This window comes from Ambystoma mexicanum, chromosome 3q, assembly GCF_040938575.1.
Source record: "Ambystoma mexicanum isolate Mex_15411 chromosome 3q, UKY_AmexF1_1, whole genome shotgun sequence".
In the NCBI taxonomy this organism is placed as follows: domain Eukaryota; kingdom Metazoa; phylum Chordata; class Amphibia; order Caudata; family Ambystomatidae; genus Ambystoma; species Ambystoma mexicanum.
In genome coordinates, this window is record NC_090926.1 from 797941867 (window position 1) to 797961185 (window position 19319).

The following is a 19319-nucleotide window of genomic DNA, read 5'->3' on the forward strand; positions in this document are numbered from 1 at the left end:
TAGACAAGGTTAGAACTAAACCGTAGGGCTTACTGAATTACCTGGCATTGGTTAGCATAGGGAATATTATGGTGATTAGGGAGATATGGGCTAGGGTGGAGAGAGCCCACACATGAGTTAGACCAAGCCGTCGGGACGGCCTTAGCCTGACCAAATCACACCTTCCCCAAAAACTATTGATTGAGTTTTAATAAAACCTTAAAACACATTACTGTGGCCTGTGGATTATTTTGGCCATTTGTGACTCGTGCAAAATAGAAAGAACTAGTCGGTTAAGGGGAAGAGATCTTTATGGTTCCTTCCACAACGGGCAGGGACTAACCTCATATGTATACCTAGAGTTCATTGCTTGCCAGAAAATTACTCTTTGGGCTGGAATAACTCTCAATTTCAATTGGACGAGCAATAGAGATAATACACACCCAGTGGTTGTTCCAGTTGCTACAGAGGTTTTTGAAAGTAGGTTCATTCCCAGGTAGAAATGGTTTCTGGTACTGATTTGTCAGGAGGCCAATGTATAATTCTTCTGAGCGATACAGAAGACCACAACAAATACATTCTCAAGTGTCTGTTACACTTTGATTTCTCACTTACTGTTAGTGGCTCGCCAATAGTTGCCCAGTTTTGGAACTCTTTTGCATCAGTGAGCATTGAAGTGAAGGTGTCTCCCTGTCTAAACCTCGAGGACCCATTATCCAAGTGGCCGGGACACGGCCATCGCTATTGGATCCAGTTCCTGGGAGTGGACCAGTGAGGGAGGAACACCTGGAGAGGGGGTCCTTGAGGTGTAGGAATGGGACACCGACGGGTCAGACACGGTATCCCCTTTCATTTGACACCTTTTCTCCATTCCCTCAGGTACAACATTCAAAGACACTGCCTCCTCCCCCTTTTCTGGCACAAACACCTTTGCACCACACAATAGACAACAGACTAACGTCAAACCTGTGTACCTGACATGTTTCAACCCGAGGGTCAGGCAATTGGCTTAAATCACACACACCTGATGACCCTCCCTTTTCCCCACAGGGATAAAAAGTGGAGCAAGAGGGCACAGTACGGGGAAGGCAACTACAGCAGACAGCACGACTAGACGGCTACGACGTGGCAGTTCAAGAGAAGGAGAAAGGTGGCAAAAATCAAGAGGGTGACGAGGAAAGAAGTAACCTTGTCCTTTTTATCCCCGGCCTGCGGAACCTTCATGGAAGAGAGCCTAAAACTGTGAACAATAGCTCAAGTGTCCTGCAACAGTTGTCAATGGTACACGGGGCAAGCCTATGCCAATGAGCAGGAGAAAGGGAAACTCCCACGCCTGCTGTACCGGCCTTGACCCCAGAGAAAGCCGAAGGCCAAGCGGTGCCACTGAGTCGAGGGGAGAATTGATAAGCAATGTGCTGTGTTGAAGGAAAATAGCAGAGTGGCAGGTTTGAACATATTTGATTGAACAGTTATTGAACTATAAATGGTGGTTAAGGGGAGACCGGCTGAAGCGGGAAACAGGCACCACGCAGGCACGAATTCAAGAGACTCTGGCCGAGCCCCATATTGAGAAACTACAGACACCAGCAGCCCCTAGGAAGGCCAGTGAAATAGGACAAAGTGGCCATACAGAGTGTCGAGCAAAATCCCTTTACAATCAAAAGACTTTGATCTACAAGCACTGTGAAAGAAAGGGAAGTGAATCCCGAAACCTTGGAACTATATAAAAGATATAAAGGGGAACATTGAAAGTAAAGAGGCGTGAGCCACTATCACCCTGCTCAAGAGCCATAGTAAACCCGGTGAAGGGAGGCTAAGAATCGAAAGGGGTCGGAGCCCAGCGGAGGGGGATCTAAGGGTGAAAAGTTGTCACCCCGACATTGAGCAAAAGTAGTGCAGAAAGTAAAGAGATGGTAAGAGTGAACCCGAAGGAGGGATGCCAGAGATGAAGCTATCATCCAAGTACTAGCAGTCAAGAGGGGTCCGAGCCCGCAGAGAGAGATCCAAGGGTGAAGCTGTCATCCAAACTTTAAGAAAAGGAACTGACCTATAAACGTAATTAATATGATACGTAAAGGTTCAGTCCAGAAGAGGGGGACACAGGGGTGAAACCGTCACTCTCTCTGAACTTTGGATTTCAATTGAAAGGCGTCAGCCCAGAAAAGGGGGACCCAGGGGTGAAACCATCACCCTAACTGAAACTTTGTATTACAATTGACAAGGGTCAACCCAGAAGAGTGGGGCCCAGCGGTGAAACCCTCACCCAAATGGAACTTTGAAAATTAACTTTCATTTGTTAAAGGAACTTTTGTTTTTGGTTATCTGAACACATCAGGCCCGCAGGCAAGAGACTTTCTAAGGAACCGAGACTTGATCATCGCCAGTCCTGGGAACTGCCATTGGAAATGTCGTCTTGTGCTGGAGAAGCCCGAGAAAGTACTGTGCTCTAAGCTCCCACCTTACCCTGTGCACTAAATGTGGGGAAGGAAGACCCAGGCTACCGTATTCTGACATATCATTTAAGAATGATATGTCGCGCCTTGAAACACTTGTGCATAGGCGCGTTATAAATGACATATCATTTCATAAGAACACTTCTTTCTTTATTGAAAAACCCTTTCCCACAATTTTTCTTTCATTATTGTAAGGATTGGCAATTTTTTTTTTTTAGTGTAGGCCCTTTTATTTGACAAGACACCACAAGGACTGCTTTATATTTCATTTAATGGTCGACGTTTGCTCCCATCTTAGACAGATTTACAATACGTGTTGTTTTCATCCCGCATGCAATTTTCATTGTTCAATAAACACCCTTTAACTGTGAACACTTGTGTCTGTCTTACTTGTTGTCACCATGAGTTTCTCACAGCATGTCTGCTTGCTTAATTGTTTGCAGAAGGAAGTTGGGTTCGGATTGGGTACCCAGCTGAGCAGTTACATTGCATGTGTCAGGTTAAGTGCATTTCACAGTCTCCAGTGTTGGTGGTGATTTTTTTTTTATGGACGGGCATTGGACGGGAGTAAACTTTTCTCAGAAATGTGCACAAGTGACTGTGTAGTAGTGGAGCCTGTGACAAATCAAGGTATTGAGTCACTTCTCCCAAGCGGGGTGCCTTTCCTTATTTGGCTAGGGAGGTGAGCCTGCTACACAATTCCCTCCATAGGGGTAGAGGCAAGTGGAGAGAACAAGAGAAATCTGTGGACACTTGTTATGGTGGTGTTGAATCTGAAAATCCGTACCTGCCCAGTACTGTGCCAAAGAAACTCGCAAGAACAATAACGAATATGTCCAAGGCTCTGAGAAACAGAGGACTCCCACGAGAATGCTGGTGAAGCCCCAGAGAAGTGTCATAAAAGTGGGAGGAGGGAAATCAGGAAGGAGAGAGACCTGGAATTTCAAACCAGAGTTGTGAGGGAAGCTGGCAGACTCGGGAGAATGCTTCCTCTCCCAGGGGAGGAGCATACCGGAATCAGTGTCCAAGCTGCACTTTCCAAGGCACATAGTCGAGCACGTCTTTGAAGTCGAGGGTGGTCTCTGGTGGGACATGCGAGAGAGAAGTGGTGGCCGAGACAGCGAGATAGAGAACCTCACTCAGAGCAGATCAAGGGTATTGAAAGGTATGAGCTAGCGTGTCAGCAAAATAACAGGCAAGGAACATGAGAAGTGGTGGCTGAGACTAGAAGAGTGAAGGGACCCCTCTGGGAGCTGATACTGCTTACTGGAAAGCATGCCATAGCATGTCAGAATGAGAGAAGGCACGGAGAAAGAAAGTCATCCTGACAGATGTGGACTTCCCCAGGGAAGACGCCGACCCGGTGACGGAGCCCCAGTACAAGGAATGTAACAGGAGGAGCGGTAGACCCGGGGGGACAGGCAATCATTAGTGGCAGAGTTATACAACAGAATGCAAGAGAAACGAATATAACAAGTGGGGACATCATCTTCACCCCAGTAAGATAGAGGAAGTCAAGACATGGCATAACCGTGTTTGAGACAGTAAACACAGAGAGAGTAATGGAAAGCAATGCTGGGTTTATCCTACCCATCCCAGAGAGAAAACGAGTAACCAAGAGTGCGAGAATCTATACTGGGATCAGAATACTCGTCCCAGTGGGAACGTGAGTGGTCCAGAGAATAAGGATCAATACCGTACTTATCCTACGCTTCCCAGTGAGAAGGTCAATAACCAAGAGAGTCGGAATAAATACTGGGTTCATAATACTCATCTCAGTAAGCACATGAGTGACCGAGAAAGTGAAAGCCAATTCTGGGCTTACTGTCATCGTTTATATGGAAGAGTGAGTGACCACGAGAGCAAGACTCCACCAGAGAAAGAGAGACATTTAGTTATACCTTTCAACACCAGGGGAAGAATAAACCAGAAGGCTGGAAAAAAACATAGAGGAACTGAATGAACTGGTGCAAACGATAGCTAAAAACTATCCAAATATTATTTACCAATAGGAACTGAACTGAGAAAGCTGTCCCAGGAGAAGGGAGTCATTCTCCTGCATTTTATTTGTTGTGAATTAGTTGTAGGGTAAGCGTAGTTAAGATTTTGGACTAAGGACGGACTTTGTTTTGCACTTTACTACTGACGACGATCACCCTAGTTAGTTGTGTTAGGCAGGGAAATCCATAGATTATGAATAGTGTGGAATTTTTCTATAATTTCTAATAAGAGTGTTCAACATGACCCCATCTAGTCTGTCTCCTCTTTGTGTTCCTCTGCAGGCCATAACCAAATTCATCCGTGGGCGGCAGAAGCATTCTACCCCATCTCATCTCTCCCCATATGTGACATTATTTAAATAATGGGTTAAAATGGTGCATTTTAAAGCGCACAATTTCGGTAAAAATGTTGATAAACAAAACACAGTTTACAATCGGTTTTGTAGGGTACCACCTGAAAACAATCAATAGATGCCTGGTCACCTACAGTGCACAGGAGCATTTCCCAACACAATTTCACAATATATGCAATCATAAAAACATTTTCATGCTGGCGGTGTGAAAAAACATGTCTATAATGGCTGCACCAATGCAGTCGGTATCCACACTTAAGAACATTCATCATATTGGATTTGCCTATCATGCTGGTAAAAATACTATTGTGTGGGTGTAGAAGCAGACTGACACAAAGGTGGCATGACGATTGGCAAAGACCTTTATTCTTCTTTCAATGAAAGAAAAAAGGCCAAACTATCCCTATTTCTATGAGGTGTTTCCCTGCCTCAACTAAAGACTAAAAAGGATCTGCTAGAATTTCAGTGTAACTTAAATGTCCACCGTCCTGTGTCAAAATCCCTAGTTCTGTCACTCACACCTATAACTAAAGTAGATGAGATTAAAGTGTTCCTTGCCCAGGAGAATGGCTCCCTTCTCCTGGGTTTGTGATAAGAGGTCACTTCAGGAACTTAAACGGTTCTCACCAGGGGGAATAACTGCCTTCCACTGGTTGGCATTTTCTCAGCACAGCAAAGATCAAACAATGTTCGCCAGGGTGAATGACTCCCTTCCCCTGGTTGGCGTATTCTCAACACACCAACGTTCAAACAATGTTCACCAGGGGGCATGACCTCCTTCCCCTGGTTGCAAATATCCTCCAACAAACAAAAGAAAACAAACCCAACAACTGTTCTTGTCTCGGGTCATTGGTGTATCAGAGGGAATGCCTCCCTTATCCTGATAAAAAAAGGTTCATTTGGCCCTTTCTAGTCAAAAGGCTAAGGGGAATGACTCCCTTCTTCTGGCTGGAAGCTTGACGTTGCTTCCTCCGCTTATTATCAGGAGGATGACTTCCTCCACCTGATGCTTCTTGTTACAACTTGCCAATCACATTATACCTAGGGGGAATTACTTCCTTCACCCGGATACTCAGTGTCTCCTCTATTCAATATCACATAAAGTTCCAATGGTCTTTGGGTCACAGACCCAGGTTGTTGTTCTTTGAGTCTGCAGACTTGGCTCACTAACCTGCCAAGGACTGCCACGAGGAAGATGACTTGTGTCTCTATTTGGGCTTGGATCTTCTACCCGGTGTTTCTCCTCTTGGACTCAGCGTTCTTGGCTCACTATCCTGCCAAGTACGCCACAAGGAAGATTAATTGCATTCCTCTCTTTATACTTGATTTTAGCAATGGTCTGCGGCAAACTACTGTGCTGAGGAAGATGACTTCCAATGCCCTTTTCACTATTGGCTTTAACAGTGGTCTGCGACCAACCACTTTGCTGAGGAAGCTGATTATCTGTACCCCTTTCGCTATTAGCTTTAACAGTGGTCTGTGACCAACTACTGTGCTGAGGGACTTTCTCTCTCAGTCCCTGGATTTGTGGGTTGGGATCCCCGACCCTTGGCTGGTGGTCAGTGGTCTTGTGAACAGCACTGTAGCTTGACACTCTCCCGCTGGCTTTGGGGCTGGGGTCCTCGACTACTTCTCTGGTAGGCTTTGGCTTCAACCCAATTACTGAGATGTGGAGGATTTGGCCAATACGCTGCTTCCCGTCTGTATCGTTTGTGTCGCCCCTCACCTGCTATGTGCCTGCTTGCTCTCTTGGGGATTAATATGAAGTTCCAGATTTGAACCATTACAAGCGATTTCATCGCATGAAATAAAGATATGTTCAAGAAAATCAATTGGGAACCAAATTGTGACCATGATCTCTAACATTTCATAAAAGAATTTGCCAGTAAATTAAAATCATGGGATTGGCAGGATAGCCATGGCTATCTGGCAAAACTAAAAACGTATAATGATTGCTTAAGTCAAACCACATACATACTTGCTCCCGCAAAAATACCTGGAACTATCCCCCTCGCGTGTGATGTGCCGTTTCATACTTCTGATGCGATTCAACCAATCCTACATTTGTTGTTATGGGCCCAAGGATGGGGATCCCACGGGAAGACAGATGGTGTATGTTGTGTAAATGCAGGCATTTAACAGAATCGAATAGACATATAATGACAAGGTGCAAAACTTTAGGCACTGTGGGCCTCGTTACAAGGTTACCGCCAGGATACTGGTAACCTGTAACACTGTTACCAGTACTCGGTCCGGCGAAATTACCACCGGATTACAAATGCAGTTTAATGATGTTAATGGTGTACCATAGGACTCCATGGGAGATTTTCTATTAATACCAGCTATTTTTGCCAGCAAGGTGCGGAATTACCTGCAGCGTTTAGCTGGATGTAATTCCAGCCACCCCATAGGCAATCTTGTACTTTGCTGGTGCGGCAATGGGTGGTCAACGGTATTACCCGCACATAATTACTGCACCAGCAATGTTGTAATGAGGCCCAGTGTATATGCTTTATTTGGGACGATCTGTGCTTGACCTAGACACAATAAAATTCAAGTAATACGCATATGAACATTGTATTGTTTAGGATGTGCCAGATAATAGTGGTAATGGTGGAAAAAGCCACGCCTGTGACAGGATAATGGTCTTTGACTCTTTGTGACAACTCGGCTGGGTTCATTTGAATTGCTTATCAATATTAGCTTTCATAGCTTTCATGTGATATTTTAACTGTAATGTGTTAATACGAGTGAAATAGGATGGGCTGCAGGACAGAAAGTACAAATGATGGTTCATTTTTTAAACTTACATTGGATTTTAATGTATTTTATGGTGAAGTGGATTATGATGCGAAAGGTTTTCTAAACTAAGCGCATTAAATAAATAATAATGTACACAGATATTCTCACTTCTCCCCTTATCCGTTTCCTTTGCTCTCTGCCCCATAATCCTCCTTTTGTTTATTTGTGCTACACTTCCCTCTCCTCACCCGTTTGCCTTATTTAATGTCCTGCAGAAGCTGACTGTCTTTTTACCTTTCTTTAGGATGTCCGATGTGCCCTCTCGCCACCTCTGTTCCACTGCCTCGGCTCTGTAGGGGGCACTATGGTGATGGCCACCCATGGGGTAACCATGGTTTTCCCATCACCGGGCTTTGATGCCAAAGCCACGCTGAAGACTATTGAAGAGGAAAAGTGAGTCATTTCCTTTGTATGAAATGTATGTCAACGCAGTTGTCACCAGATTGTGTAAAAGGCAAGTAGGCAGCTAATCCACATCAAGTATTCTCAATGCTCTTTGGGGACCCAGACACCACCACGTGTCCGTGTATGTATGGACATATGCTCTTATTTACCCATGTGTGCTTGTTTTTCAATAGTCACCTGTTCTCTTGCTTTCTTTCATTCTGCTCCCTTGCTGCCGCTCCTCTACTTCTGTGCATTTCTGTACCTCGCCTATACCTATTCCTATACCTCTGCACTGCTGGCTGTACCCCTGCAGAGCTATGCCTCCTTGTAGGTGGCAATATTGCTGGGTGCCCACCGTTTTGACCTGTTCTGGATAACCAGGGCACTTGCACTGATAGGCCCATGCAGTACTGCATGTCGGTTAGTGTGTGAAGGCCAGAGAATGCATCATGCAGCTGTTGCGGGTGCAATGCAAGCTAGCACTACTGTTTCCCATTCTGTGCCTGCGCTCTATGTATGGAAAGACTATCTTGTTAGGGCTCCAGAAAAGCAGCATACCTGTTAGCTGAACTCCATAACATCTGGCTAATATTGCCAAATAAATATGATCGGGACAAATTGTGTGTAGGTGCCTGCCCTACACTGCTGTGTAGGGCCGGGGACCACACTATCTGCAAATCTCTCTTTCAAAATACCAGACCTTTACATTCCTCTGGCACCAACTCCTTGTGTGTTGTTTCGCTAAACAGAGGGCAGGAGGCCGTTCACTTTCCTCCGCTGGATCCCTCCTTTGGAGCAGCCACCTTCCCCCTCTGCGTCTTGAGCAGGACCTTCTGAAGTTCCGAAAGCACCTCAAGACTTTCCTCTTTACCTCCTCCTTCCCTTCTTCCCTCCTCCTCTGCTAATCTCACAGTTGCTGTGATTGGAGTCTTGGACCCTTATGCATCCTCGGGGCCCTTGACCACTCACACTCAATCATCCCCAGCTTCTGTCTACCTTCAGCACTTGCTTTGGCTCACCCTTCGCACTGGAGACTGTCACTTTCCACCCCACATGGAACCTGGCTGTGTAACACCTACCATACCTTGCTCTTCATCTGTGGCTCACCCTCGAGCCCTGACACCCCATCACCATCCTCACCGCCCCCTTCCTTGCTACATTTCCACGTTCTAATCACTCACAAGGCATAGTAGGTTTGGCCGTCCCCATCCCACTGTATTTTTGTATATTTTAATAGTACTGCAATCCCACGTTCCCTCCCTGTTGCCCTGTGGGCGATTTGGAACGGAATTCATTTGCTGTATGAGCGCCTAGCAAGCAAACAAACTAAACTAACTGCTGCATTGATGGGTTAAAATCAGTGCCATCTGCAGAGCGTGCCACAGCGAGCTCTGCAAATGTGTTTCATGATCTTAAGAACGTCGTAAAGATAAACATGTCCAGACGTGAAAGAAAGCATTGTTTATAGCAAAACATTTTTAAAAGGACAAAGCAATTTTTGGTTGATCATAAACACTCCACTTGAGAATGGGTGATACTTGTATACTCCACAACATTCCCTCTCTCCAAAACATTTTGTCCCAACCTCCAGAAGTAGTTAGTAAAATACTCTTGCCTCTAATTGTTATCTGACGCTTTGCTTCATAGCCCCTTTGGAAGAGGTTGGTCCCCAGAAGACTAAGCAATCGAAACAGAAAGGTGGTTCCACCTGCCCAACTTGGCTCAGCTGGGGATATCCCCACCCCCTTCCAACCAGCAGGACAGTTAAACTATAAGAATAATGATATTAATTGTGGAATTGAGCAGTGCGAACTAATCTGAAAAGCCACCTGGAAATTCTTTGTTTAAACCTGACCCTCTTCCTCTTTAAAGAAAAGGCGAAGAGCATGCTCTTATGAAATGGTGATTCAAATAATTTTCAAACTGTACTGCTGTGTCTGGAAAACCTTCATTCAAGGTTGAAAAACCGGCCATGCTCTTCGATCTTCCAGCTAACCAATGGTAATGTACATAAGGAAGCCATCTTGAATGATTGTGGTGAAGGGATCTCGATGAGAACAAGAACTGAAGAGCACATTAGTTTTCCTTTTCCAGGAACATATGAAGTGGCTCACAGCACAAAGTGCTAGAGAAAGGAGGGATATCGCAGTTTCAGAGGGGTTGGTGACCAGGGAGGACGTTCTGGGTGAGCTGCCAAGGAAGGAGACGAAGGGATGTTGTTGCAAGTCCATGCAGAAAGGCAAAGCAGAACCAATTTGGTGAATGTCTGATTCAGAAACCATGGGGAGCAAGGACAAGATCGGGTACAGTCTACACCAGGCAGAGAAGGCACTGCTGTAGGGGAGGATTGTGAGCAAGAGGGAAAAGGAGCAGCAGACACAGGCTCAGACTGGCCTATAGGGCAATTGGCCAATGCCCGAGCCAAAAAATCAAAATGCTAGTGTGGGGCGTTTTTTAGGTCTAAGTGGGCCACTTTTCTGGCCCGTGTGGGCCAGTTAGATATGTTATTTCACCATGCAGCTAGTCGTTTTGACCAGTGTTACTGAATAAATATTATTTAAAATGCACAGTTTGCATCACGTTTTATCAAAAACCTCCCCTGGGTACTACTCAAACAGTCCGCCACAAAAGGGATAAATTACCGTTTGCAACTGTGGGACACTTTTTTTATTGGTGCCCGAGACCATTTTATTCCCCAATCCGACCATGCCCAGACATTCTGACAGGGCAAAGCATCCAGCAGCCTCCAGACTAAAAAAGAAGAGAAGAGAAGGGAACATCCCTGCGCCCAGAGAAAAGAAACTGGGAAAAACCCACCCACCCCACAAGAGCACTTGTGAAGAGCCGTGACTAGCCTTGGGGAGATTGTTTAAAGCGTGGACCTAGCACAAGAGCCCCAGAGCTCTGCACATGGTGTGGGTAGGTAGAGTCTGGGCTGGCATCTTTTAACAAGAGCGCAGTATTTTATTTCTTTATTTATTTTATTGTGCATTTGGTAGGTGCCTTATACAACATAATTGGGCAACACAAGGCTAAATGGGAAGGGAACGGGGGAAATAATAACAATGGCATCTCACCGACAGACGAGTGTCGATATTGTAAAATCTTGGACAAAGTGGAATCAAGTCGACACCTCCTCTTGGAATGTGAAGGAACGCAGGCTGTAAGATCTGCATTCCTAGGTAGAATTATGCAATCATTCACTACACTAACAGAAGACAACTGGTGGACAGCGTTGACTAGTAGAGACGACACTCGATGTGTGTTGGCTGTAGCGTCTTTCATCAAAAACATTGACCTGCATCACCAGGACAAATGAATAATTGGAAGGAACTATATACTCCAGGAGCCTCAACACAAACTTGTTTGTCTTATTCCGTTGGATGACAGTGCTATTCCAAAAGGATGGATTCATAAGGACAATGAACTTCGTTTTGGACCTTTTAAAAAAAAAATAATTGTACAATAAATTAAGTCAAATAAATAAATTTAAAAAAAAAATAACAATAGCAAAACTGTAAAATACATTCATGGTCCTACTAGGGCTTGTGGCATTCGGACGTGCAAGTGCAGTGAGGAAAAGTGCTGACGATAGTGAGGGAAGAGGGGTGGGCAGAGGAGTGGACAAGTACCGGTGGGGGGCCCGGGAGTGAAGTGCTAAGGGGAGCCAAAGAGGAGAACCTCAGGCTAAGTGCAAGTGCAGGCGATTCCCAAGGGGGGGATGCACAGCTGCCAAGCAGGGGCCAGCAAGTGCAGTGCAGAGTAAGGGAGGGTGCTGGTATCGACTGGGAAGAAGGGACTGGAATCCTGTGAGATTCATGAGGATCAGGCCAACGGTCACAGCGGCTATGGGTTGATTAACAGGGATGGGAAAGAGGTAGAGAACAGCAGAGTTTTGAGCAGTTTCTGGAACTTAAGGTCCGGCTCTAGTCTGAGAGGGTTAGGGAGGCCGTGCCAAAGGGAGGCGCCAGCCGAGGAGAGAGACTTGCCCCCCACTCTCTGCTTGGAGAAGCTTTTGACAAAGAGTTGAAGTTAGATTAGAGTAGGGCTCTAGCAGGGGAGTGTTTGGGGAGAGAAGGTTGGAGATAGTGTGGTCCCAGAAGGCCTTGTGGATGATGCAGAGGGTCTTGAATTTGATCCTTGCAGCCACCACGGCCAGTGGAGAGATTTTAGGGCTGGAGAGATACGGTCCCTGGGCTTGAGGCCAAGGATAAGTCGTGCAGACCTATTCTGGATTATCTGGAGGGGGCGTAGGGAGAAAAGCGGGAGATTGAGAAAGAGACTGTTGTAGTAGTTCTGCCTGGGGAGGATTCAAGCTCTAGAGACATTGAGCTTCTGGGGGAAGGTGAGGAAAGGAAGAATACCTCTGAGGAGGTGGAGCTGGAAGTGGGACTACATAGTAAGATCTATGTGTGGGATTAAGAGGAGAGTGGAATCAAATATGACCTGAGGTTTTTGGCCTCACAGGATGGTGGGGGTAGATGGCCCAAAGAGGGTGGCCAAAGGATAGGAGGAAAAGAGGGTGCATGTGTCCCAATGAGAAAGATCTCTGTCATACTGGCATTAAGAGAGAGATTGTTAGCTGCACACCATGACTGAATGGCGGGCGGTCAGGGATCCGAGAGGAGGACGAGGATGTAGTAGAGGGAAGTTTGAAGGAAAGCTATGCGTCATCAGCATAACACTGGAAATGAGGAGAAAAGGAGGGAATCAGGTCAACAAGACGGCCAAGATAGATATTGAAGAGCCATGGCGATAGGATAGAGCCCTAGAGGACGTCACAGGCAGAGAGTGAGGTGGTGAAGAAGGGGCCCAGTTGCAGCTCGGAAAGGCGGTTAGTGAGGAAAGAGGTCAGCCAATCCAGTGCCCAGCCAGTGATGCTGAGGGTATCGTGTAGTAGTTTTATGAGGATAGAATGGTTGACCATGTCAAAGGCAGAGGAGAGATCAAGGAGAATGAGAACAGCAGAGGAGTTGGAGTCGAGATGTGCGAGCATGGTTTCACAGGTGTTCAGGAGAGCAGTTTCCGTGCCTCTGGATGCCCGGAATTCATATTGGTGGTCATGAAGGCAACCAACAAGATCAGTGTGGAGGGTCAGTTGTGGGAGGGCCAGCTTCTCCAAGAGTTTACCCAGGAGGGGGGTAGTGGAAATAGGGCAATAGTTAGCCGGGCAGGAGGGGTCAGCAGACGGCTTTTTAAGAGAGGGTGCCCAATGGAGTGCTTGAGGGATAGAGGGAAAGCGCCAGTGGCAAAGGAGTGGTTAAGGCAGTCAGCAAGAGCAGGGGCGCAAGAGGAGATGTTGTCCTTAATGATTCAGGAAGAGCAGGGGACACCTGTTTGGAGGAGACCTTCATAGAACAGACAACTTTAGATACTTCATCCGGTGCTATGGGCAGGAGGGAGGAAAGTGAGGGGGCGGAAGGAGGGGGCCAAAGGAGGAAGGGGAGCGGGCATGGGGGAGTGGAGATGGGGGTGAAGGAGAGTGAGGACAAGATGCCTTGAGTTTTTGATGTGAAATGGGAGGCCAAAAAGGCACAGAGAGCCTGGGAAGGAGAGAGGTGGAGACTTCAGCTGAAGTGGATAGAGAAGCGATATTGCCTTTGGAGCAGGAATCAGAACAGTTTGTTAGAGGGTAAACCCAAGGTCTGCCATTTCTGTTCAGCGACACTGTACTTGCGTTTCAGAGATGCTAGATCAGAGTCGTGCCAGCTGTTGTTCTTGGAGGCAGGTTTTAGGTGGATCCTCATGACAGGGGCAAGGATGTCAAGAGTGTTGGAGAGGTGCAGGTTAGCAAGGACAGTGTCAGAGGGAGAGTCATAAGTGGGGGTCGGAGGGATGAAGGTGGAGGCGAAAGCAGCGACTGATACCCGCTTCATAGGTCAGACGGCGAAAGAGGCTGGCAGTGCTGGGGGTGGCTTGGATAGGGGGTCAATCAGCCCAAGGCGGAAGGAAAGGAGAGAGTGGTCATACCAGGAGAGGGGGGTGGTGACCGGATTAGAGATAGGGATGTCACCAGAAATGAGGATGTCCAGGGTGTGACTGGCACCCTGGACCTCCTCCAGGGCACTGTGAGTTGCAGTCTGTGTGTTAGTATGTGCATCCATTGCAATTAGTCGTTGGACAGGTGTTGCTGGAAAAGAGACATTTTGAGAGATTTGCAAAATTGGTGAATTGTGGGGGCATTCCGAGATGATACAGGGATCGGTGTGTGACAAGAGAAGGATTGTTTGCAGCTCGTTTGTATGCGGACGGGTTGTGATTCAAACCCGCTGGCCAATTTACTGTGCGAGGAGCGTGTGCCACCAGGTATGTGGAGCTTAACCATCAGATAAGCTGGTGTGCTACTTGTGACTGCTTTGTAGATGATGCATGCAGTTTTGAACAGTATCCTGGCCTGAAGAGGAAGCCAATGTAGTTTGCGTAGGACGCGGCTGATTCAGGCAAATTTCTATGTAATAAGGTGTGCTGCAGTGTGATACATCAATGTGCATCCCTGGCGAGTGGTAAAAATAGGTAAACGGGCATGACAGAAGCAGAGAGTTCCCGGATCTTGGTGAGGAAGAGCGAGTGAGTGTACAGAGATACCGAGCAAACTGCAACTTGGATGAGGCGCTCCTCAACCATGGGTGGAATGAATTAAAGGAGTAGTGCTGCTGGCTGGAACAAGGCGAGAATGTTTCTGGCCGGAGGGGAAGAGAACTTTCCTACAGCACATTAAGCAATGGATGTTAAGAAAGCATGATTGCTGCTGGAACCAGGTGTGAAAAGTTCCAAGAACACAGCAACAAAGAGATTGTAGCAAACTCCAATACATGCTGGAAATTAACTGCCAAGTTACAAGCTACTATTAGTAAAGGGACTCTACAGAAGCCGCCATCTGGGAGAGATAGTTTCTCTATGGCCACACCTCAAGGGTTGCCATCAATAAGGCGTCCGCCGACCCTATTCCAGCTCCCATTGGTGTTCCCCAAGGCTATTGCCTTTGCCCCATCTTGTACAACGCCTACACCAAACCACTCTTCACTATCCTGGATGCCCTGGGCATTACCTATACAAATTCCACAGATGATATACAGGTGCTCATCCTCATCACAGGCAACCACACTGAGGATACCACCACCATAAACAACGTATCTAGTGCCATACAAAACTGGATGGCCACACATAACCTTCGTCTCAATGATGAGAAAACTGAATTGCTCCTTGTTGGTTCACCCAAGCACCTTAAATCCCTGGATAGCTCCTACTTGTCCTTTCATATTGATGGTGTCACCATCCCTGTCCTCAAACAAGTAAAAACCCTCGGGGTTTACCTTGACTCTGAACTTACTATGACGAAGCATGTCAATGCCCTTACCTCCTCAGCAGGCTATACATCTAAGCTCATCTCCCTAAGCAGAAAGTTACTCTCCACCAACAACTGCCTCACCATCTCTAGAGCCCTAATGCTCAGTAAACATGATTACTGCTCCAAGGCACCTAAGCCTCCAATTTGGCTAAGCTTCAACTCCTCCAATATAAAGCCCTACGAACAGCTCTGGGGCTCTGCCGCTCATACCACATCTCTGCAGTACTCCGTGAATCACACTGGTTACCAATCAAGGTACGTATAGACTTTAAGACCCTCTCCATTGCCCACAGCTGCATCTACATGAATGCCCCCCCCTTACCTGAATGACACCATCACAAGGAAACAGTAGCAGCTACTTCAGTCCTCAAGCAACTTCTCAGTTAACACCCCTCGCTTCAAACGTGTCAAAGCTGGAGGCACGAGTTTGTGTCACTGCACCCACCCTTTGGAACACCCTACCACCGACTATCAGGAATCAGCCATCCCATACCGCATTCAAGAGACTACTAAAATCTTGCCTTTTTGATAAATACGACTAACCTTACTTGTCGAGCCTGCACCACATCCGCACTGCTCTCTCTGACGCTTGCCACCAATGGTGCTAAGTGTCACTATATTTACCCTGTCACCATATATTTTGCTTCAAAGGCTTTGATACCTCTAGGTTTGGGCGTCACAAAAATGTTATAAATAAATAAGGGGCTGTGTTGCATTTTGGAATTTGTATTTTTATGCTCCTTGACTACAGAAAGAAACATTAGTGAAATGAACACCAGAGCCTTCTGGCATTTTAAATCCAAGTTCCCAGCCACTGTTGACAGAGATGGAAAGCAGCTTCATTGTGCTTTTGGAGTTGAAGTCTAACGTCACAGAGTACTTTGAGAAAGCGACAAGTAGACAAGCACAGCCATTGTTGAAAAGGAGCCTGAAAAGAGATTTTCTTTACGGTTGGGGGTTGAAGTCTAAGCTTCTAGACTACTGTGAGAACGATGTTGAAAGGAACACCAAAGGATACTGGGTCTGATGTCCAGATTCCCAGCAATGCTTTAAAAAGAGACTGAGAGAGGGGGTCCCTTGAGTATTGGTGTAACAATATGACTTCTGCTCTGCAGGAGCATAAGGATGGGGAGTGGCTAAACCACCTACCTACACAGCCCCCACACATCTACAAACCAACAGTGATTCCATTCTAAAAGGTAAAACAGGCACAGCCAAGAGATAAACCTCATTTACCTTTTTGGGGTAACATGAGTCAAGGGAAGGCTTTAATAGCAACTCAAGCAGCAGTAGTACAGCAATTCCAAAATAAGAGTGTCCAATCAAGGTTCTATAAAATATATATACTTTAGTAAAACAAATCAATTACACAACTAGTACATACACTATAAGACCCCACCACTGTAAAAGAAGACGGAAAATGCAGAACAAGAATGTAGAAGGAAGGAAACCGGTAAGAAATGCAGCAGTGTTACTTGAAAGGATCTAATTCTTCAGGAGAAATGGTGCAAAAGGGGCTTAACCTGCCTTAAGTCCTGAAAGTGGGCCAAGGGAACAAAGTCTCCTAAAGGTACCTTATTCCAATGCTTGGGTGGTTTGATGGTGTTGAACCAAGCTTCGATATGCTGTAGATGTGCGTGGGACGAGCCAAGCATTCCTCTGGGTGTCAGTATTTGTGAGCAGCAAGCAGAGCGTGTTGCAAACACAGGCATACGTTTGAATTCGTATGGACCCTAAGTGGCACTGGGCCTCATCACGAGTTGGGCGGTATCCCGGGCAGTATTACTGCAGGAGTAATGTCCGGGCTAATAGCGTTACTGCCACCCGGTATCAAGGGTTGGGTGGTAATGGGTATTACCCATTCCCTATTGGGTCCATTGGACCCAATGGGGCATTTTCGGTGCAATTAGCGTGCGCTAATAGCGCCCACAAATGGGCATTAAATAGCCTATAACTGGGAGTAAATGCTACCAGACTCCTAAATGGGCGGACCCTTAAATCCGGCGGTAATAGCATTACCGCTGCATTTAAGGGCTACCCCCCAACTTGTGATGAGGCTCACTGACTCTAAATATGAGAAGGATTGCATTTCCCCTGTCTTGCTCGCTGATAATTGTCGTGCTGAAGTTTTTTCTGCTTCTAGACAAGGTCCAGTCAGGGACCAATAGAATTGGACAGTGGATCTGTTTCAACTTGTGGAAGAAGATATAAACGCGTATATGCTTGCCTCCAAAGTTTGAGATATCTTCCCTACCTTCCTCCTGCACTTGGTTTCTCTACTGCTGTGGCAGATTTGTGACCTTTTCATAGTAGTGACTACCATTGGAGCCTCACTCCCTAATTTGAACAGGTTCACCACTCCCATATCAAATAGACTGGGGGCGTGGCTTCGGAGCCATGTAATAGGACGTGCATCCGTAGAAGCTCCCGCTGATCCTTTAATAATCCTTGAAAGAGACTCACGTTGAGAGATCCTTGAGCGGAGAAAACAAAAATGAGCCCGTGATATGCCGTGGCACAGATGAGAATATCCTGACTCAGATCGCTGATGCAGTTATTGAGGAAACAGCTGAGAAAGTCCTGTTGCGGATCACGTACAGCCATCCCCAAGATGGCGGACCGCCCGAGACAAAGGGATCATCCGGAAAGCAGACCTATGAAATCTGGTCCACAGCCGTAGTAAACACTATGAGAACGAATGCACCCGAGAAGACCAGGGCTGCGGTACCCTAATCAGCAGCAACAGAAGCAGTTCCGGAGCAGAGGAGCAAGATGACATGGAGGAGTGAAGATAACCGGAGAGTCCTCGGTGAACACGGAGGCTGTGCTGAGATGGAGTGAGTAATGAACCGAAGTGGGGGCCGGACAGAATATACCCGCGAGATGGGCATTTCGCAATACGAAGCACTACGTGCCCCCATTAAGCACAGTGGAGACTCTGGGCTCGGACAAAGGCAGTCACACGGCCGAGGAGATCACCATCAAAGGACTCTGGGGCACATGTAGATCCCAATGTTTGCACATACAGGCACCGCCACGATTAAGAGGCAGCGGAAGCGCCGGGGATATACTCGGAATGTGCTCATATAAAGGGCTAGTCAGGCCCTTGCATTACGCCCACTTGAGCAAGCCCTATAGGAAGTACTTAACCGGCTGGAATAGTGCCACGTAGAGGCAATACATGTGCAACTGGCACGGAGCCACAAAACAAACTGAAAAACGCTTGCATACAAGTAAGCTGGGTCACAGAGGGCATTGGGAAGACACTAGACTCGGAGGTCAGCACGTACGAGGGCATCTGACCACCAGACCCGGGAAGACTCCCGGACTGACCAGCGGAGCACGGGGAGGTGGAAGACAGCGAACGGACCTGGCCAGAGAATTGGAGGAGCGCCACTGAATAAATAAAAGCCTGATACGCCCATGAGCCCGACTAAAGACTAACTGAAGGAAGCACAGCCCAGCACCATGCATGCATGAGAACTGCACAAAATGACACCTCGCAGTTTGCACCTGAACAGTAACCAATACTGTTAAGGAGAGATAATCCCGCCAGAGCAAGGAGGTGCAGGGGCCACGACCAAGCTTGGGATGCACAGTAAGAGACCTCCGACACCAAGCTCACACATTTAACCAGTGCACCTTAGCGTGCTCTGACAACTGCAGATGCACCCCAAACCCCGCAGGTGCGACTAGCAGCCCCCAAATGGACCCAAGCACTAGACGAACTGGGGCAAGCTGAAGGGCCCGTAAGACTGACCCCAACCACTGCGTACTGATACACTTGGCGGCACCGTGATGGTATCCAAGCTGCCAAAAACAAAGGGGAAACAATCAACAAGGGAGTAATTTACAAAAACACCACAGTCAATGGAGGGGGGCAGGAATAGGGAAAGGAACCCGCAAACAGACACTGCACCAGCGTGTATGATCAGCAGATCTTGGAAGCAATTGCAGACCTGAAAATAGCATGGGAAACCAAACTGGAGGCAGCCAT

General features: G+C 47.0%; 1 protein-coding gene across 1 annotated transcript in view; it reads left to right on the forward strand.

The window, feature by feature from the left end:
• Positions 1-19319, forward strand: part of ACSF2 (acyl-CoA synthetase family member 2) — a 1184899-nt gene that overhangs the window by 726454 nt on the left and 439126 nt on the right. The window contains exon 8 of the mRNA XM_069654880.1: positions 7832-7980. Coding sequence (XP_069510981.1) covers positions 7832-7980 — 149 coding nt within the window. The remainder of the gene's footprint in view (positions 1-7831; positions 7981-19319) is intronic.